This window comes from Stomoxys calcitrans, chromosome 3, assembly GCF_963082655.1.
Source record: "Stomoxys calcitrans chromosome 3, idStoCalc2.1, whole genome shotgun sequence".
Taxonomy (NCBI): Eukaryota; Metazoa; Arthropoda; class Insecta; order Diptera; family Muscidae; genus Stomoxys; species Stomoxys calcitrans.
Window position 1 is genome coordinate 117,006,547 of NC_081554.1, and position 22,609 is coordinate 117,029,155.

Sequence of the window (22,609 nt, forward strand, 5' to 3'; positions counted from 1 at the left end):
AACTTCTCACATATCAAATTTTGCGAAATGAAAATAGTGCTTTCATTCATTGGACTTATCTGCAATAGGAAATATTGATTACAACCAATCATTAATCGAATATTCGCCTATAGTTGGCGAAGAGTAATTACGTACATTTTACGCATATAACTGGTTTCGATATTACTTAATTGTTCCTTTGTTTACTTTACAGGTTTTGGTCGACACTAGAGTGCCTTATAGAATTTGTGACTGGTCTGAAGCCTCGCGATGATGACCTCAAATGGGCCAAAAAAGTTACATAGCTATTTTTTTGACCATCCACAGGACCAATGATAATGTAACGAACGGCATGTATTCATCTACCGAGTCTAAGGCGTTTATTCTTACAACAATAACAACAACAACTAATTATAACTTTATGAAACCCAATGAATCTTAACTAATTTATCTTGCTGAATGTACAAAAACAAAAAGACGAAAACAACTACTAACGAAATTTTACAATTTTTGCTAAGCATACACTGGAGAAGAAACAAAACATTTTGAATCAGGATACGATCATTGAAAACAAAGAAATTTAAAGCATTACACAATAATTTTCATCCACTCGCCCTTTTTTACGAATTTTCTACTTTGACAAAATCCGCACTAACAACATTTTTTCGATGTCTATTTCAAATTCTATTTTGTTTACTATTAAAACTAAGCAGACTTTACCATTTTCAATTTATTGATTCAATAACAAAGCCAAACAAGGCCTTATATACGATTGTTACAAAATTGACAACATTAATGCATCTAAATATGTAATCGAAACTATTTAGTTGTACCTACATATATTGAATAAGGATAAAAAAAATATGGCGATAGTGGACCTGAATGCAATAACATAAAAAAAATCTTTCATACATACACCCATATTAAACTATAGTCTTGTTCGCATCTTATACTAATCCTGCTAAATCTTGGAACATATGTATAAGCCTTGCCTATGGATAGACACAATTCCTTCGAATAAGGTCTGTATCGGCCAATATCCTCATATAAGCATCCGACGTAGCCGGCAAAGAAATCCGATCAGTTGAAGTTTACCAACTTTGAAAACATAGTTTATTGCTGAAAAAGAGCAAAGAGAGAATAAAGGACACTTCTGCATTTGAGTTTGAGTTTGCAAAATGACGCTAACTGAAGACATTCCTCAGTTAGAATAGAGAAGAATCCATCCGAATCAAACTAGGTCTTAAACAGGGAGACAAGCTGGTGTGTGATCTCTTTAATATCCTGCTGTAGAAAAATGTAGGAGATGCAAGTGTGAATACGCATGAGTTATTAATAGTCTATGCCGACGACATCGATATTATGGATCTGTCTGCAACTGCAGTCTTTGGAAAGATCGAAGATGAAGAAGTACTTGAAGTGTTTGAGTAAAAGATTTGTCGTAAAATTTATGGAACGATCGGCTTCGAATGGACCACAAACTGTATAACAACAATGCAATATACTTATGTATAATAACATTGGCATACATGTATAATGACATTGGTTATGCCAACCGTCCGCCATAATTTGGGTTTTTAAGCTCATAAGATACATTTAGTTATTTTCATTTATAAGAAAACTGGCGTCATGAAAGTGTTGGACCCTGAATTCTCGTAACGCCCGACAGCACCCCAAAAATGGAATAGTGTTTTCTCCTCATTCAGGTTATTTAGAGTACACCTTTTTCCTATTTATTCTACGTTTAATTTTGCAGAGTTCGGGTTTTTTAAATCACATTGAGCCTTGAATATCCAGCTAATTTACTTCGACTTAAAAGAAGCCGTAAAATCATATTTTGCTCTTGCATAATCTAAATATTTGTTCACCCTGAAAAAACTTTCTGATTTTTGTCTTAAATTGCTCTGAAAAATGTCCAACTTTATACCTCATTTAAAGTTCAAACTAAAAGACTCCAATTCGTTGATATATGTTGTATTAGGCCAATTCACTCTTACATTTTGGGCCAATGCTTTCAAATCTCTAATCCAGAATACATTTTCCTGGAGCATTATCATAGTCAACATTTTTGGAAGACGCTGTTCTTCATTTTGAAATAAGACGTATATATTCCAAGTGGAGTCCCAGAGTATATAAATGAATATTTTCAATATCGGTTTCCAACATAAGCGCATATTTTGGTGTAAAACTTGGCAGGGTTAGAACCTTCTTCCAAAAATTTTGCCCCAAAATGTCCACTTCCTCGAAATGGCAGAAGCCCCATACCTGAGCTGCATATTATTGTTTTGCATGGCATCCTGTTTGGTATACTTTCCATTTCAAGTTGATTTCCTTATTTCCAACCAAGTTAGCCCAATTGGCGTTAATTGCAGTTTTTGATTGTCTTTTACTTTTCTTCACATGTTTACTAAATTTCATTTTAGAAGTAAGAGTAACACCAAAATAGTCGTTCTCATTAGTGATTTTTATCGGGTTTCCTTTATAGATCCCTTGTTCATTTACCGTTAAGTGATAGCATATGTAGGTCATGTGGGGAAGAGGTTGGGACATTTGGAGCATATCCTATGTCATTGCCCGGATTTCGCGGCTAACAGACACCGGCACTTAGATGCCTACCAGACATGAACCAACATAGGGGAGAAGTATTTAAAACAATTAAGGATTTTATAAGCAACACGAAATTCCTAACTTAAAGTTTTCTTTTTCGAGGTTAGGTTAGGTTGAATAGAGGATGCGGATATTAATCCCACCCTTGCCACTATGGACATACACCTATCCATTAATCGGCATGTTGTGCGCTCTAAATACTAAATAAATATGTAAACTGGAAAAAGAAAATCGGTGTTAAGAATTCCGTGCTACTTACAAAATTCTTAATTGTTTTCCATGCCACGCTCGAGATATCTTTTTAGTTTTAAAAGCGCACAACAAGCCGATTACTGGCTTAGGTGTATGTCTATAGTAGCAAGGGGGGATTAATATCTGCACCCTGTTTTCAACCAAACCTGACCTACTGTTAAATTCCACATATCGCTGTAGCGTTCAAGTTTTTAATATTGGCTTGCATGATTAGAAACATGCATGCCTTCTAAATAATCATGTAAATTGTTGACATACTGCGGAAAGCATGCCTCTCTTAAGCCAGAGTTGGATTCAAAGTAATTAGATATTTCTTCACCAGTCCAAATGGCATATTGTCTAGTATTGTACAGATTTTCTTTTAATTTTACGAACTTGTATGATACACTAATCTGGCGCAATTTAGAGATTGGAGATTTTCTGCATATGTTGTCGAAGGCAGCTTTAAAACCTACAAAGAAGACATAAGTCTTTTTGTGCAGTTTTTGTTGTAGACTGACAATTCAAGCCAAATTGTAGATATTGTCTACTATAGAATATCCCTTTCTGAATCCTGCCTGGTATTCTGTGAGGGTTTTGTGATAGTTTATGTAATACGACATTCGCTCGTTTAGAGATCTCATCAATATTTTTGCTAGCCAGTCCATAAAAGCAATGCCTCTATAATCGACATCGTTATGGATCGGTCTACAACTTCAGAAATAGGAAAGATCGAAGATGAAGAAGTACTTGAACTGTTTAAGTAAAATGTATGGAGCAATCGGCTTGGAATGAAACACAAACTGTATAATAACGTTGTACTATACTTATTGGAATAGTCAAATGTTTCAAAATACGTTGGCTAGGTCTTTTGTCCAAATGAATGAAAAAGCCCAGCAAAGAAGTCACTGAAGTAAACGCAGAAGGGAAAGACCAAAACTTCGATGGGAATACAAATTAGGAAAGAATTTTTATTTGGCGATCGGCTTGTGGAATAAATGTTCGCTCATAACCAATACAGTAAGTTTAGTAAATAAATGAGCTGATCATAACAAATCACATCGATTTATTGATATTGTCGATAAATAAAATCCAATAACTGGTGAATAGTTTCAATGTTTATGTCATTGTACATCATATTTTATTTTCATTTGAATCAAATTTTTACAACATATTATGTTTTTTCCTAAGTTTCTATATTATATAAAAATTAATTAAATTAAAAAAAAAACTACAATATATATTACCTGTATACGAAAGATGCTTCTCAATGAATGGTATGAAATAATAATCAAAAACTTTATTTGTACATTTCAGCGTTTAATTTGTTCCCTTACGAAATCATTCCCATACGAAACGTGGATCCCGTACCCGACCATCCATCGAAAGCATTTGTTTTAGTTTTATATTTTTTCCAACCTCACGCCGGACATACCCATCTGAACTCAAGATATTTATTTAAGACTTATCTGGAAATGTAACTTAAGTTAAGCCCATTGCAGATGTTTCAAGTGCATAATAACAGCTTTTAGAACTGCCGTCAAAAGCCATATTCGTATTGTTTGGCTGCTAATATCAACTCCTTCAGACTGAACCAACTCGAATCGAACTCTAATCTTGTAACCTTTTACGGTTTTGAACCGTTTAGTTGTGGTTACACGCATCCGAATACGAATTTCTAGGAAGTTAGTCTTTCTTCCTCTGCTGCAGTTTCGCTCTTATGTTTTTGGTTTTATCTGGCTTCTGTATCACAAAACTCTCGGTGAAATATAGGAAATTCAAATCGGAAGATCGGCCAAATTGGATTAGAACCGCGCCATGTAAGGGCTTGAGTGGGTTGATTCGTTTATATGAATGACAGACAGACATACCTAGATCGACTTAAAATTTCATGGCAATCAAGGATATATACTTTATAGTGTCTTACGCCAGTACTTCAGGGTGTTTCAAACGAAATCGATTTAGTTTTATGGCGCTTATTTGATAATGGATGGCTTACATTTAAAAACCATAGAACATTTAAAATAGTTTTATTACACCAATTATTTTATTGGCGAAATTGTTATCGGTACGGTTCTTGGTATCTTTATACCCTACACCACTACTGTGGTACAGGGTATTATAATTTAGTGGATTTGTTTGTAACACCCAACAGGAAGAGAGATAGACCCATTGATAGGTATACCGATCGACTCAAAATCACCTTCTGTTTCGATTTAGCTATGTCTGTCTCTTTGTCCGTCCGTCTGTCCATGTTAATTTGTGTACAAACTACAGATCGCAGTTTTCATCCAATTGTCTTCAAATTCGGTACAGGCATATTTTTCGGCCTAGAGACGAAGCCTATTGGAAAAAATCAGTTCAGAATTAGATATAGCTCCCATACATATAATCGTCCGGTTTTGAGGTATATTGCAATAAAATGGTAATTTCTTAACCGATTCTCTCGAAATTTGGCAGGAAGGATTATCTTATGATTTTCGACATTACTGGTGAATTTTATAGAAATCGTTTCAGATTTAGCCCTCATATGTATATATATATATCGCACGATTTCACCCCTAGAGTCACTGCAAGTGCATTTATTGACCTAAAATATGGTACAACGCTTTGCTGTATTCCATAATATCTATAAAGTTTTTTCTAAATCAATTCAGATTTAGATATAGCTCCTATATATATGTTCGTCCGAATTTGAGAAATATTGCAATTAAGTGCTCATTTATTAACCGATTATCTCAAAATTTGACAGAAAGGATTTTCTAATGACTTTTAATATTACTGGTGAATTTCATAGAAATCGGCCCAGATTTACATATAGCTGCCATAGATGTAGTTCGCTCGATTTTTACTTCTGGGGTCGCTGCCAGCGCATTTATTGACCAATATTGCCAAAATTGTGCAAAACTCTTTCCTCGATGCCTGCCACAATATCTAAGAAGTTTGGTCAAAATCGATTTAGATTTGGATTTATCTCCCACATACATGGTCGTCAGATTTTGGCTAGTTTGCAATAATATTGTCATTTGTCAACCGTATTGATTGCAGTTTGAACATATTTGCTCGAAATTTTATGCGGATTGTTTAATAACCCATCTGAAAACATTCGCCGAGTTCCATCAAAATTGGTTTAGAATTAGATATAGCTCCCACTTTGTACCTATAGGTAGGTGTAGGGTATTATAAAGTTGGCAACGCCCGACTTATGCCTTTCCTTACTACAATATTTTTAACATTTAAAACAACACTTTTTCGCGTGATAATCGCACTTTATTTCATGTCATTGAAAAGGAAAGTGAAACCAAGAAAGTCAAAGGAAGGTGATACTAGTTCGAGAGGCCCTTGTGTTGCAATCTGCCAACTGACAGCTCTATCGTAAAGCTTAACATTTTTGAGGTTATACGTACTCAGAACTGTTGTGTTGTTTGCTGTAACTTAAAAGATTCATCTCGCCCAAAAAATGGAATTAAATCTTGAACATTTTCGTGAGATTCAATTTTTCGACGTGGATTAATAACAACAGTGCATCGATTAACTTAATTTAATTTTTGGCGATGAAGCTCCATCAAGGACCATTGTTTATCGATGGTATGGTGAATTCAACCGAAGTCGTAGTTCACTTCAAGACGAATTTCGTGAAGGTCGTCCGAAATCAGTTGTTGTTCTAAAAACCACTGATGCTGTGCGCCAACTGATCGTCATGTGACTGATCGTCATCGTGAGATTAAGACAACCTTAGGCATTAGTGGGACCAGCATACATTCAATATTGCATGAACATTTGACCGTCAAAAAATTTGTTCGCGTTGGATTCCACACATTTTGTCAATCGCTCAAAAAAAGGCGATTGGTCGAAAGAAATGCTCACAAAATACGAAACAACTGCATTTTAGAGCACTCAAAACATCGATGTGATGAGTCATCCGCCGTATAGTCCTGACTTGGCACCAAATGACTTCTTTTTATTCCCGTACGTAAAAAATAAAATGGAAGGTCAACTTTTTTCGACACCTGAAGAAGCGCTTGACGCGTTCAGAGTGCATGTTTTGAAGATACCTCAATCAGTGCTTCGCAAATTGGTTCAAATGCACGCAAAAGTGTATAGATCTTAATGGGTAATACTTAAAATGGGTAAAATAAAGCGATTTTCGATGATTAATATTTGTTGTTGTGTTCTCTAAACCCGAAATATAAAAGGCAACCCTCATATATGTTAGTTGTACTTGTTGTTGTTTTAGCCACATTTGTATGTGGAGAAGCGATCCTCGTCAAACTCGCAAGCTCGTTTCAATCCATAGGACATTCGCCGTGGGAAGTTTGTGTTGTGTAAAGGCGTCAATAACTCGCCTTGTCATGTCGAGTATCATAGGCTCTCAGTATTTACGGGAGAGTCTCTCGCTGAGACTACTCCGTATGCGGAGCATTCTACGATCGGTAGCTCCCAGCTGATCTTCTCGTAATGGCGATGAACACCACACAAATCGGAGCTCAGAATTCCAACCCGTGTGGTGGTCATAGTCATCCCGTACCGGGATATGTTAGTTGGCTTGGTAGTCGATGGAGCCAATCCAACGAAAAATTGCCAATGAATGAATTATTAAATAACCTACGCAGGTCCATAGATTTTTATGTACGTCGTGGTCCAAAACCCACCCGAGTGGGTCAACTTATAATTTGAAGCAATCTGCAACATATATCCTTAAATTCCATACATGTGGAAAGAAAAATTGAAGAAGACAACAATATACAACATCACCTCCAACCACTTTCCCCTCCACTAGGTTTTTTAAGAAGACAAATTGGGCCAAGACAACCAACCTCTTCACTAAGACAGTTTCTGCATGAGTTGGGCAAAGGCACTTGCTTTGCCATATGGAAGCACATTCTTTATTCCACAAGTACAAACTAGTTGTATATACCATTGGATTTATTACTTTGTGGGTCGTTATCCAAGTTATGTTTATTTTTTATCATTACAATTCTATTTCTTTGAATGGCACAGAATAATTTTAAGAAAATTAGGATTCCACCCGGATGGGTTTTGGGCTACGACGTATAACGTTTGGATGTTATATTCTTGCAGAGAAAACAAATTACATGCCAAGTTTGGCTTAAATCGGTTTATAACGGTATAATAAACTAATTGAGAACTATCAGTGATTTTACAACCGTTAGGTAATGATGTCCACTACAGAATACATCACAATTTAGGAATATGTTACACTCAGCTTAAGCTTGATCTCTACATTTCTTCTTCTTTTCAGAAATAAATCGCCAATCATATATTAGCAATACATCACCACGATTAAGTTAGGTAAGAGTGGCTGTCCTTTACAGACTACCTTAGAAAATTTTTTAAGCCCATTGTGATACCACAGTAGCGACAGACCAAGGCTTCTGGCGGGAATCGAACCCATGACCCCTGCACTGGTAATCCAAGCACGCTACCAACTCGGAAAGAAATAACGAAAATGTGATTTGCAGCCGACAGTGTCACACAAAATTAAACGCGTATTGTACTTTAAGAAGAGTGCCGTCAATAGACTAATATAAAACAAGCAGACACGTATTTAGTTCGGCCGTGATGAACTTTGAATACCCACCGCCATGGATAAATTTATTATCATATTTTATGATAACTCCAATACCATATCAATAGTTATATTCAAATATGGGCCAATTTGAGCCATATTTGGTTTAGATGCCATAAACCTTATATACTTCCCAGTTTCAAATTTCAGCGAATTTGGTTAATAAATGCGCATTCAGGTAATTATAAATGGGTTCAAGCTGCCAGAGATGGTCTGTATGTCGTTTTTTTAGATTTTCGACTGCCAAAAAATTGTAAACGTCGAAAACGTCATATACTTGTATAAAACGTATACAAATTAGTAAACGTCATAAATCTCTAAACCATGTTTAGTTTCGACAACATATCATTGTGTTAGATTTGTTGTTGTTCCTATAGTGCCTTTATAAATTTTTCAAAATTTTAAATTTCATAAAAAAAAGTTTTTAATCAGCGCCCTGCCTTCCGGAGCAGTTTGATCACGTTATGATATTCACAAATGCAGCTCAGTACAACTCACAGCTTCAAATTTCAGCGAAATCGTCTATACAGCAGCTTTATCTGAGTATAGTCCGATCGAGACCATATTCAGCATGAAATCAAGGTGTCTCATAGAACACACTGTTCCAAATTTCGGGAAAATTGGTTATTAAATGCACTTTTTATGGACTTAAGACCCTAAGTCGGAAGATCGGTCTATATGGCAACTATATCTAAATATAGACGCATATAAACCTTATCCGGTTCGGATATTGAGAGTTCTAGTGTAACTCATAGTTCTTAATTTCAGGGAAATAGTGTTATAAATGCACCTGTTATGGACTTAAGATCCTAAATCCGAAGATCGGCCTATATGGCAGATATATCTAAATATAGACGCACAGACCATATCCGGTTCGAATATTGAGAGTCTTTCGGATTACGAGAGTCCTAATGCAACCCACTGTTTGGAATTTCACCGAAATCAGGGTATAAATGGGCCTGTTAAGACCTTAAGACCCTATACCGGGATATCGGTCTATATGACAGCTATACCTAAATATGGTCCGATCGCAACCATATTCAGCAAAGCTATTGAAGGGCTTCAAAGAACTGACAGTTTGAAATTTTAATCGGATAATTTATGGGCTCAAAACCCTAAATCGGCATATAGACCGATTTTGCTCGTTAATGAACTTAGCCTGCAGGTGGAAAGACATATTTTAGAGCTTACATTTTCCTGGACTTCTTACATCTTGGACGATAGAAACTTACTAACCAACATATAAACTAGTTAATAAAATTGAACATAAAGATGACCATGAATAGTTGATATATTAAAACATTTAAAAGTTGTCATCACTTCAAACAATGACGCGATTATGATGGATCGGATTATTTTTTATCTCCCTTTTTCGCTCGCCAATTATCCAGATCTTCTTGGTTGATTATGTTAAACTTGTGAAGAGATTTAAGCAACCAGCAGCTGTTGGTCAAAACATTACCGTCATTAGGTCTGTTCGCGTACTTTCCAGTATACATTTCAGGAGAGTAAGCACAACTTTTACTCTCTTTGGCTATTTATTTGAATTGAACAGCTATTTCTTATAAAACAGCTATTCGACGCTGCAAATTTCTGCTGGGACGAATCCCTCCAGCAGAAATATGCAAGCTCTCAATTACAAAATTCTCAAAATTTTGCTCGCTCTTACGAAGTTTCCCGCTCTCTTCTGCTGTCAAATAAAGTACGCGAACGACTTCCCGTAACAATTTGTGCAAATTTGGAAAAAAAATGTCTGAAAAACAGCAGATCAGGGATGGCACAGATCTGCATTACCAACAATGTGATTAATGAACAGTGGACTCATGTCCTCTGTAGAGGACAACGTTAGTGAAAGGGTTAATTGCATATTTATTTTTATGCCCATTGCAGTGTGTAGTCAAATCGAAAAATGTGAATACAGTAAGGACCTATCACGACGAATTTAATGTGAACAACCCTACTGATGTCGTTTGGAATTTTAGCCTTGTTGGATAAAATTAGACTTGCCGATGTCTACAGATAGATGGAAAGACAGTGTAGCTCTTAGCTATTAAAATAACATCAGCCCTATTCTGAATAACAATTCCCTAGGAGTTTATTCCCTACTCCCTTTTGCCTTTTGCAACATTTACTGGGAGTTTGTTTCCTAATCCCTTTTCCCTTATTCTAAACAAACTTCGAAAAAGGGAAATTTCTCCCAGGGAAAAAAGTAGCTATTCTGAATCGAAATAATAGGAAGATTGAGACAATAAAGCTTGGGAAAAATTCCCCCAAACAAATGAAAGGGAGCTAGGATAAACATTATGAATTTAACTGTTTTATAAAAAAATGGTACCAGTTCTTACTATTTACGAACAATTTAAAATGTACGGAAATTATTTTTCACTTTTTCATCAAAATCAAGTAGAAATTTTGTTAGGTTCTCCCGGTTCAAATAAGTCATGTACCCACCATAGAAGATTTGCATTAGTTTTTCGGTTTTATTGACAAAATACGGACATTCTAGAATTGGTATATGAATACACACAGGCTTCAAAATATGTGGTTCATATTTTAATGTTCTTAGACCCATATGTATAAAGAGTTGTCGCTAAGTGGTACTCCGTTCGGAGTCGGATACTTTATCATTAAGCTTAAAGTAGAATCGGGCGGCACTCAATGATATGCAAGAAGTCTTCTGTCTATTCCTTAATGGAATATTCGTGGGCAATTTTTCAAAAATACCTGGCGCCACATTTTCCTCCACAGGAGAAGGAATAAATCCATAAGTTGCTTTTTAGCAGCCGTCCCAACCACCAAAAAAAGCGGCCGCCGCCCTGAAATGTCGATTAGATCTTCAAGTTCTGGCTCCATAAAAATAGGATTTTAGATAAAGCGGCGTATCATGCAGCTTGCTCACCTGCAGGAGCTTGGCGAGGATCACCACATCTACATGAAAATGTGGCTTAAACAACAACACGACACAATTAATCTATTTATCTGTCCACCAGACCACTCTGGAGGCATCTAATTGATGGATGAAGACGGAAAGTTGCTATCACAACAGAGAAATATGGTGGCAAGCTGTAGGCCATAATTGTGTACTATTGAAAATAAACATTACATAAGCAACACTATACACGTTTTGTAAACTTTTTTTAGCAACCTTTATAAATTCGTTTTGTTCTTTCTACCATTCTACCATAATAGTGAAAAGTTTAGCCAAAAGAAGACTGCTGAGGCAAAACAGCTGTTTTCGAATATCCAAAATTCCCTCTCCCATATTTTTCCTCTCCCCATTCAATCAGAATAAGAGGATTTTATTCGAGAGAGAAATTTTTCCCTGGGAGTTTATTTCAGAATTGGGCTGATATGTTTGTGTGTTGTACGTACGTACTGAAAATTTTTATTGTTACCAGAAAGGTCCACTACGTTTGAAGCAAACGCAATTATTTGTTTATTATTACAAATACTTTATTGTTTATGTAATGGTTGTGGAAAATTGAAAAAGAAAAAACAAAATGCTTTAATGTAATTCTGCCTTAATATATAGATATTAAAAAACGAATATGATGTTTTTTTACCAATTAGCAAGACACGTCATAAACTAAATTTAGCTTTATATTTTTTCAAGATGATAAATAAACGAAAGAGATTGTCATTAAAAATACACAATAAATTGAACCAAACACTTGTTTTATTTTGCATTGAAACTCTACACTACCGTGCGGAGTGAAAACAATGTTTTATTGATTTTAGAACTTATTTTTAGTAACATTAATGCTAGAATTAGGCACATAACTGTTAAGGGTTTACTCTTTGCATCTCCCATTAGTTTTTTAATACAAAAATAAACGATTTTTACAAAACGATTATACATATTTACAATAGGTACTTAGAATAACACTTAAGGACTGGTAAGCTGTTCTGTTTTTATAGTTATTTCATTTGATATATGGTAGCAGCCCTACAAAACAACAAAATGAAACAAAAGCCGAATACAGAAATTAGATCCATATTGCTTATCACGCTACATGTTTAGAAATCAAACTCAAGATTAGGTTCAGGAAGATCATTCGAAAAAAAACGATAAAATTGGCAAATATAAAGTGCAGTAGAATATCGGTAGTTCCTTATTACAGGAGAAAGACAGTTGTTATGAATTGCAGATGATTCGATTTGAAGCAATTACATTGAATGGGCTTCAAAGAAGAAGAAAGGGATGTGTTTATTTTTTTAAAGAACGAAACAACAATAAACTTTGAATAATTTCCTAATATTCTAGCTCTTTGTGAGACCCAGGTGCGTGAGGATTCAGATCCTCAGGATTTTCACATCCCTGGGTACCACACTCTGTCTCTTTTTATTTTGCACAGAGGCCTCGTGGTGTATGTACGTAATGATGTAGTGTTCCAAAAACGACAACACCTGCACATACGGTACCCTGAATTTAACTCCCTTTGGGTTAAATTCGGGATTGGATCACATATACTGCACTTCGGATTTTTATATAGAAGTCCAAACTCAGAAAGGGAGGCTTCCATGAACGGCTTTGACGCCCTTTCTGATTCCATTACAAATATTTTGGGGGATTTTGCGGGCAGTGAAATCGCTGTCAATTTCCACAAATCGTCTTGGCTTTCCCATAAGAGTCATACGACTCCTGAGGGCCAATACATTGAGCTTTTTGCTGTGCACAATGGTTTGGCGTAACTAGTGAACGAACCGACATATATCGCATATGTCCAAGGGGACCAAAATAATGCTCTTGACTTTTTCTATCTTCACACCCCGGAAAGTATGAAGTTAATACTCTTGCACCTCTTGGTAACTCCAATCACTGCATTGTTTCAGCATCTTTCGTATTGTGCTCTTCGTACTGCTTCTTCCCCAGTCTCGAAGCGGTCAATATTTTATACGAAAAATCACGTTGTGCTGAGCTCAAGGGATTCTTTCAGCATTTTAATTGGAAACTATGTTTTCTAGATGACGATATAAATGCTACTGCTGAAATGATTGAAAAGATAATTTTAAATGGAATGAGAACATTTATTCCAGTTAAGACTATAACGGCTAAATCAGACGACAAAAGTTGGTTTAACCAGACATGCAGAGATGCTGTCAGATCGAAAGAGGTGGCATTCAGGAATTGAACTGCTGCGCAAACAGGCAAGATATTCGTGTGCCAATGTGCTTAGGCGCGAAAAATTTCTTTACGAACAGCGTCTGCGTACTAAGGTTCTTGCTTCTACACGAGGAAGTAAGAGCTTTTGGTCGTTCGTAAAAAGAGTAAAGGGTAGTTTTTCATCTATTCCAACTCTTGTTAAAGATGATCAAACGTTCACTGACCCAGTTGATAAGGCTAACCTGTTGGCTGATATATTTGCAGGGAACTCTTCCCTGCCGGATAGCGATCAACCACTCCCCTCAATCGAAAATGTATCTGGCGTCATGCCCCAATTATTTTTTCGAACTCGTGGAGTTAAAAGGGTTCTTGAGAATTTACACGTAAATAAATCCCCGGGCCCGGATTGAATATCAACACTTGTGTTTGTGTGTTTTTCAACGCTCGCTCGTCCATTATGCAACCTTTTCAACCTTGCCTACCGTGCGGGAGTCTTCCCGGCGCGTTGGTAAGCTGTGAACGTTCAGCCAATACTCAAGAAAGGTGAGGCAAACAACCCTGCGAATTATCGGCCAAATGCTCATGGAGAGCATGGTCCAACAGTCTGGGTTCCGCAGAAATCGCTCTACGGTCATCCTCATGGCACTTCTGTCGGAACGTTGGAGTCGCTCAATCCACCAGTTTGGTGAGAGTAAAGTTGTGGCTCTGGATATCTCCAAGGCATTTGATAGGGTCTGGCACGGTGCACTACTATCAAAGCTTGTCGCATTTGGTGTCGGTAATGGCTTCGGTCGATTTATTTCGAGTTTTTCAGAGATCGCACTATTCGAGTCGTTATAGATGGGTTCTCATCCAATGAGTTTTACCACAGGGCTCTGTTCTTTCTCCTTCTCCTTTTTTTATTTTCATCAACGATCTGTTGGGTCAAACATCGAATCCGATTTACTCATTTGCGGATGACAGTAATCTCTGTCATTCGTACTCATTCGAAGACTCGGCTTCGAGAGATTGAGGACAAGAGGCGGGTTATGCGGGACGATACACTCTGCCAGGACTTGCTGTCCGTTTCTGAGTGGGGTCGAATGAATCGAGTAGATTTTAATGCACGGAAGACTCAGTGCTGCTTGTTGTCACACAAACGATTCGCTGAACCATTACGATCATCTTTGTCTATCAATGGTGTAGATGTTGAGCAATCAGAAGCTCTTGATGTTCTGGGCATGAAAATACAAAGTGATGTCCGTTGGGCTAAACATGTATTCGAAGTGTCGAAAGAAGCATTCAAGCGTTTAGGCCTTAAACGGTGTAAGAATTACTTCACTCCGTCTGATCTTTTTAACATCTACACCACTTTCATAAGACCGAAAATGGAGTACAACTCACATGTATTGGCTGGAGCTTCGAAACCATCCCTGGAGCTACTGAACCGTGTACAAAGGAGAGCGATTGCGTTGATTGGTGACAGTGGAGTATCCAACTCTATTGCCTCCCTTCATCATCGTCGCAATGTGGGTTGTTTGTCGCTGTTCTATCGGTACTTTCATCGTGTGTGTTTGTCTGATATTCGTCTTCTTATTCCTGATGTAAGGATGTATGTCGAGGTCACTAGATATTCCAGGAACTGTAACGTTTGTAATTGATTGGCCAGCGGAACGCACAATACATTATAGAGAGAATTCTTATTTCGCCCGAACCGTTCGTATGAGGAATCGACTTCCGGCTAATGCTTTTCCCACCCACTTTGACATCCAAAGATTTAAGACAAATGTCAATAAGCACTACATCCTATTCCCCCTCCAATTCCTAATTTCCTCCCGTCAGCGCAATTCACTGCATTCATAGGGGACATTCCCTGCGTGTTGGCCGACAGAAAAAATAAATTAAGGTTTTGCTTCCATTTTAAGTGAACATCTTTTTTCCGGCTGTATTTTTTTTCTCTTGAAGCCACTACTTTTCACTTTCTCCATTGGCATATCTATTGATAATGGTACCAAAACTGCAATAGATATTAGAAGTGACAACAAACTAAAACTCACTTTACCCGAACAGTGTTGTCATTTTTAGTAGGTTCCTACCTTGGTTGGTTGGTGTGCTGACCTTAATTTTGATAGTTTTTCCCCATCATATAAATGCCAAGATAATTACTGAAAAAATCACCAAGTATTACTTGAAATTGTTTCATTTCCTGTTGTGTCTATGTATTCGTTAAGAGTGACTTCGATCTTGAAGTTTCAATTAAAATCTAAATCTAAACATTATTAGCCTTTAATCAACTCAATAAGTTAGTTCGTGAGATTATTCTATATACAGTCAGGGACGTAGCCAGGGGGACGGGGGAGGTTCTCGGACCCAAAATTTCAATGAAATATGTCTTAAGGCAAAATGCTGCTCACGCCCGGGCATGCTAGAAATTATTTTTTCTAAAAGAAAGATTTTGATAAATTTCAATAACATCTTTCCAAACAAAAACATTTTCCTATAGAAAATTTTCAATAAATATTTTTAAAGACAAAATTTTAACCCATTACGCTTGACCCTCGAATCCTTTCTCCAAATTGGATGAAATTTCATATATTCGTAATTTAGAGCTTTTATATTGACGTAGTTATTTTTTTTTTAATTTTTTAAAAGAAAATTTTAAAAAATAATTTGTAAACATTTTTGAAAAATTAAAAAATCTATTTTTTTTCCTAAGCCACAGTGCTTTTAATATTTTCGAACCATTCAGCGAAGAAAGGTGAATTTAATAACATTGAGATAAAATAGCACCTGCTGACTTATCACCATAAACTTATTTCTTATATATAGAAACCATCAACAGCAACAAGACACTAAATGGATTCCAGTAATCTTACTCCTTAGAATTTTGAGAAATTTTTTTTGATATATTTGAATGTAAAAAATTGCCGAACTTCGACAAGCCAATTTCCCCCCAAAACATGACCTTATAACACGGGATAAATGTTTTTTTTTTACTAGTTTCGATCTCCAATTTACGCCAGTACCAATTTCATTAGGATACCTCTATCCTAGCTCGAGCTGGAATTATTCTAAGACAGTTCAATTCTTGGGTATTTTTCTACACTTTCGTAATGGGTTAATAACATTTTTTTCTAAAGACCGAGTCACCCAGATTTACATTTTAAAATTATTATTTTAAATGAAACCATTTCTTTTTTTCCTTGAAATTTCACAATGCAGCATTTAAGGCAATTGATACGGAGCTTATAGTGAGTTAGGATCGAAATCTGTCAATCAACAGCAAGCAGTATTGATTCCAGTTGAAATTAATTAGTTCTGTAGGCATTGACCGTAGTTGGACACAGTGAAATATTTTTGAAAAAATTTTGAAATTTATATTTTGAATTATTGATTTTCTTCAAAAAAAAAATCTTTTTACGATGAAAGGAACATAATACCCACCTTAAGTACGGAAATGAATTAAAATAATATTAGTTGGTAGACGTTTATATATTTCACTTACGGTTGTCGCATAATTGACATCAATTATTTATTTATTTCATCTACAGAGTAAAAATTAGTTGGCAAAGAAAGAAACAATTTTACACCTGCTAGTTCTACCACCTTTTTTATTTTACCTCCAATAAATTAGGAAAACTTTAGGACTTATAAAGATATGATGCAAATTATACCCATATACGGCAGTAGTTGGATGCAAATTTTGCCGAACATCTTTTCCTTCAAAATCGGATTTTCGATCAATTTTCATAAAGTTCGGAGGAGAACAAGCTGGAAGGTGGTCTCACGCGAACAGCTGAAAACAGCCGGCCAGTTTGGCGGTATTAAAGTGTCAGTTCTGTTTTTACATTCGCAGTAAACTACCCAATGTCTTTGCACGTTCACGAGAGCAAGTATCTTTGGTTGTGTTGAGAACAATACCAATTTTGCTGGAAGGTGGTCTCACGCGAACAGCTGAAAACAGCCGGCCAGTTTGGCGGTATTAAAGTGTCAGTTCTGTTTTTACATTCGCAGTAAACTACCCAATGTCTTTGCACGTTCACGAGAGCAAGTTTCTTTGGTTGTGTTGAGAACAATACCAATTTTGAAATTACATCTTGATGACGAGATGGCGAATTGCAATATATGATTTGAGATTGTTAAACAAATGAGATCACCTTTAATTGTTTCGCCATGGGAGAAGAAATAAGCGGCATCATTTGAACAGAACGTTGATGGCTCGTCGTAAAAATTTGTCAAAATTTATATTTTTGAAATATTGTATTTAACATTTATTGTTCCTTAATTTTGTAATTTGTTCATCTAAAATTTTATGGAAATAAATGACATTTAAAACCAATTGACCGACACAAACAATAATCTGTTGAAATCAAAAAACTAGTTGAAATTAAAATGAGCGCAACAGAAAAAATTTCATCAAAATACTGAAGCTGGCTCGTCAAAACTATCACTATATAACTAAGATATTCGCAAATGCAAGCACATTTTGAAGGCTTTGAAAGATTAGTATCGGCCTGAAAATAGTGTGTTGGCAAGCCGTACAAAATTCAGCTCTGACCTTAATCACATGTCCCTGCCGATGGGCCAGTTCCTGCACACATTAGCGATGACAATTTTCAAAAAAAAAAAAAAATTGAGGTACCTTTACCAATTTTACGGTAACAGAAAAAATTTTTGCAATTTTCGATTTTGGAAAAATGTGGGGTGGGACCCCTGTATACAGCTACATAAAAGAAAAAAAAATTTGATCCGATCTAGACAATATTCTCACGGATGCTGGGGATTTTATAAAAATCTGAGTACAGCTAAAGCGGATAAAATATACGATAAAGGAAGCAAAATTCAGAAATTTTCAATTTGAACCATACTCGGCATGGACGTCGAGGGGACGTTGTGCGTTCAATGCCTTCAATCGGAAGATCGGACATCTACCATACAAATATGATCAGATCTGGTCCATACTCGGATGCTGGGGGGTTCAATGCAACTCGCTTTACGGCGCATTTATGGGCTCAAAAATTTAAATTGAAAGATCGCTTTATTCCAACTCGGCACAGATGTTCATCGAAATCGGGCCAAAAAAGGCGTCTTTGTGAACCCAAGAATTACTATCGGGTTATAAGCATATAAGGGAGCTATATAAAGATATAGACCAACTTTGAACTATGGCTAATATTGTTGTAGGCTGTAGGGTGATTTCAACAAACAGGCGGACGTACAGGGCTATCGTCAAAGGTTATAACGACGATTCAGTGTCTATACTGATTGAAATGTATTATTCGATGTCTTTCAAATGGAATTAAAAGCATTGTCAGCCCTTTGCTGGTGGGTATAAAAACAAATACCGAAATATTGGATGGTATAATATTTGAGAGATTTTCATCGGTCTTGGACAGTTTTTTTTACTTTGGTAAGCAATGATATTCTTGAGTGGCAACACTGTACCCGAATAGGCAGGGGTCGAATTGCCGCATACGTGAACGAGTAAAAAAAATTTTTGTTTTTGGCATTACCGCATTCGTTAACGAATAAGCACTATCGGCATTTGAGATTAGGGCATTCGTTAACGAGAGCGTTATCGGGCATGTCCGCCTATGACGCTAAACGCCTGGGTTCGAATCCTGGCGAGACCATCAGAAAAAAATTTTAGCGGTAGGTTCCCCTCCTAATGCTGGCAACATTTGTGAGGTACTATACCATGTAAAACTTCTTTCCAAAAAGATGTTGCACTGCGGCATGCCGTTCGGACTCGGCTATACAAAGGAGGCCCCTTATCATTGAGCTTAAACTTGAATCGGACTGCACTCATTGATATGTGAGAAGTTTGCCCCTGTTTCTTAGTGGAATCTTCATGGTCAAAATTTGCAATTTTACTGGCCGAACCGGGCCCGCTCTGCTGCTCCTTCATTAACTCTTTAATATCTTTTAAGGGTTGGGACACTTCGCCCTGAATGCGGATATAGAATTCGTGTCATTGTAGCCTATGACGCTGAACGCGTTTGAATCCTGGCGAGAACATAGGACAAAGCGGTGTTTATCCCCTCTTAATGTTGGCGACATTTGCGAGGTACAATGCCATGCATGGTGGTTTAAAAAATTTTTCCCCAAAGAGGTGTCGCACTGCGGGACGCCGTTCGGGCTCGGCTATAGAAAATCGGAAAGCACTCACTGATGTGTGAGAATTTGCCCCTTCTCGGTTCCTGGTGGTAATGGTCCTAAGGGTAATGTTCTTATTAGAGGAGGGATGGCACCTCAGACATTTCGAATCAAATATGGATATCAAATTGGTTCCTTATTCCCAACGGAAATGAAATTCAGTTCAGGGGGTGCTTTAAGCGTAACCCAAAACAAAATTGGATATCAAATTCGTTTTCTACTCTCAAATACCTTTCATTTAAGTCCCATATTGTCATAATAGCCACCTAGACTTGAACGCAAATTAATGTCATATTCATAATCTACTCTCTAATACCTTTCATTTGAGTCCCATATAATCATGATAGGCTAATATGCCCATTTAGGGGTATTTGGGGGTGGGCGACCTCCCATAACTTGGACCTAATGTTTTATGCCATATTTGTAATCTACTGCCTAATACTTTTAATTTGCGTCCCATATTGACATGAACTTCGAATATATGTGCTTAGAGAACCCAAATATTAATACCATATTTGTTTTCAGGTCTACAATACCTTTCGTTTGATACCCTTATTGTGCCCATTGGACCACTTTCGGATATGGGTGGCGTTTTTGGGTATAGGGGGAGGGTCCGCCTCCACCCACTATTTAAAAATTATATAGCCTATGTTTCCTTCCAGATAAGCGTACACAATCTATGAAAATTTTAAGAAAATCGGTTCAGACTAGTATCATATAGTCATAATGGGTCTTATGGCGTATTTGAGAGGTGGCATGACCCCCTATACTTCGATCTGGTTTTGTACGCCAGATTCGAAATCTACTCCCGAATACCTTTCATTTGAAATGAACGTCCAATATGTCTGTTTGGGGCAGTTTTGGGGTTGGGGCGGCCCGATGGGTACTTAGACTCAAATTTTAATACCATTCTTGTATACTACTCTCCAATACCTTTCATTTGAAATCCATATTGTCACGATCGGTCCACTTTTATTTTTGGGTAGTACTTTTGGGATAAGGGGGAGGGTCCGCCCCCTTCCCAATATCAAAAAATTATATAGCCTATGTTTCCTTCCAGACCAACGTACACAATCTGTAAAATTTTTTTGAGTAATCGGTTCAGCCGTTTTTGAGTCTATACGGAACAAACAAACAAACACAAATTTAATTTTATATATAAGATTTCCACACATTTTTGTACTGTGAATCAATAAAAAATATTTTCAGACGAAAAAAAGTGGTCGTCTGAACTGAAAGCACTTCCTGTCAGCTACCCGGTAAATCTAAATAACACGCATTTGTTATTAACAATATAAATTAGTTTATTTAGATTATTTATGTACGCATTAATCGGCAATGACATTGGATAACATTTATCTCTTCAGAATCAGAGGATGACAAGCACAACAAAAGGAATCTAGGCATGCTTTTTACACATTCATGTTTGTTTCCAAATAACTATTTGAAAAATTTCGATACGACAGCCTACGAGTGCGGTAGTACATCCATTCGATACGTGACGCTTTCCCATACTGTTTGAAAATGATTAATAATTAAAATAGCCTTTTATAGGATTCACGGAGCTATTTTAATTGTTAGTTAGATAATGTTTTGGTCTATTTGGGTCGTAAAAAACGTTTTCAATTTTGCACTCGAAATTGGAGCAGAGCACTGCAAAAGACCCAATAGACACTTATGAAAAATTCGCATTAGACACTTATGTTTTGTTTCGCATGCCACTTAAAAATGAAGCCATAACTTAATTTGAAAGTTGCGAATTGCAAATATTGCCAATGAATATTCCGCTAAGGAACGGAGGCAAACTAAAGTTACAACTTAAAAAAGCATGCCACCTAAAAATTAAGCTATAACTTCATTTTTAGTTTATATGTAACTAATTTTTGTGGTGACATGCGAAACAAACATAAGTGTCTAATGAGTGTTTTTCATAAGTTTATATTGAGTGCCAAATATTGAGTCTTATGCAGTTCTCTGCTTTGGAGATTATTTATGCTGTGTCTACCTACATATACTTGTTTTGCTATGTCGTTTCAACAGTTCACACTAGTGGTGTGTTTGTGGCAAACGAGTCGTTTTGCCCTTTTAAATTATAAAGGAAAAACGAGTCGTCTTCAAATCGCCGGTTTTCATGGGCGACCCGATTTGTGGTACCAATAACAGGGCATAAACGTATTTTACGTATCAATTTTAGTGAATTCGGGTTATATATATAATCCTCCTAATTGATCTTTCTAGACATCATTTTGGGTGGGGTAGTAAAGTTGAATTCAATTTGTATGCCAGATTTCTAACATGTCCTTTGTGGGGCAGTATATACATTTAATATAATTTGATTTTATATGATCTTTAACACAATAGATTTAAGTGTCGATGTGCTTTGTTCTATTGCCAAGTTTCTCATTCTTTATCATCCGTAAAAAGGTTGGGATATCTTCGTAGATGATGGTTTGTTTACTTAGCTTCAACATTTAATAATTCTCGTAACCACAATGCATCTGATAAAGCTATGAACTCTGTTTCTGTTGAAGAGAGATATACACATGCCGGCTTCTTGCAGGACCAGTTAACTGAACCTCCACGATTTGAAAGATGAATCCAAAATTGAATTTTTAGTCAATTGTGTTTCCCGCCCAATTCCCCCCAGCATAGCCCATGTGTCCAAGTAGATGGTGTGCGGTGCTCTTTAATAATTAAAAACTCTTTTGAGTTCGGTCCAATCGGCGTTTGTTGGGCGACACAGGATTCAGACTTCTAATCTTGAATTTTCTGACAAAAGTTTAGATTCCGCCTTGCCGTAAGCAGGGTCAAGTGGGTACTTTGAATATTGCAATCCTGCATTCCATTTGTAAGTAAATTTTAAATAAATCTTTTCCACCCAATGCAATAATTGAATTCTTTGTCTTTTATGACCTCTAAACCAATGTAGTGACAAACTTTTCCAAGATTGATGATGTCGAAAT

General features: G+C 36.6%; 1 protein-coding gene and 1 long non-coding RNA gene across 3 annotated transcripts in view; both read left to right on the top strand.

Annotated features, from left to right (window-relative positions):
• The window catches only part of LOC106083295 (plasmanylethanolamine desaturase 1), a 150,768-nt gene extending 138,814 nt beyond the window's left edge, over positions 1–11,954 (top strand). For both annotated transcript variants that reach the window (XM_059364904.1, XM_013246229.2), the window contains one exon: positions 194–11,954. In XM_059364904.1, coding sequence (XP_059220887.1) covers positions 194–284 — 91 coding nt within the window. In that variant the 3' untranslated portion in view covers positions 285–11,954. The remainder of the gene's footprint in view (positions 1–193) is intronic.
• Positions 11,955–16,685: 4,731 nt separating this feature from the next.
• On the top strand, positions 16,686–17,829 carry LOC131995802 (uncharacterized). Its single transcript, XR_009397632.1, has 2 exons — positions 16,686–16,939; positions 17,042–17,829. It is a non-coding gene; the product is annotated as an uncharacterized LOC131995802 (long non-coding RNA).
• The last annotated feature ends 4,780 nt before the right edge of the window (positions 17,830–22,609 follow it).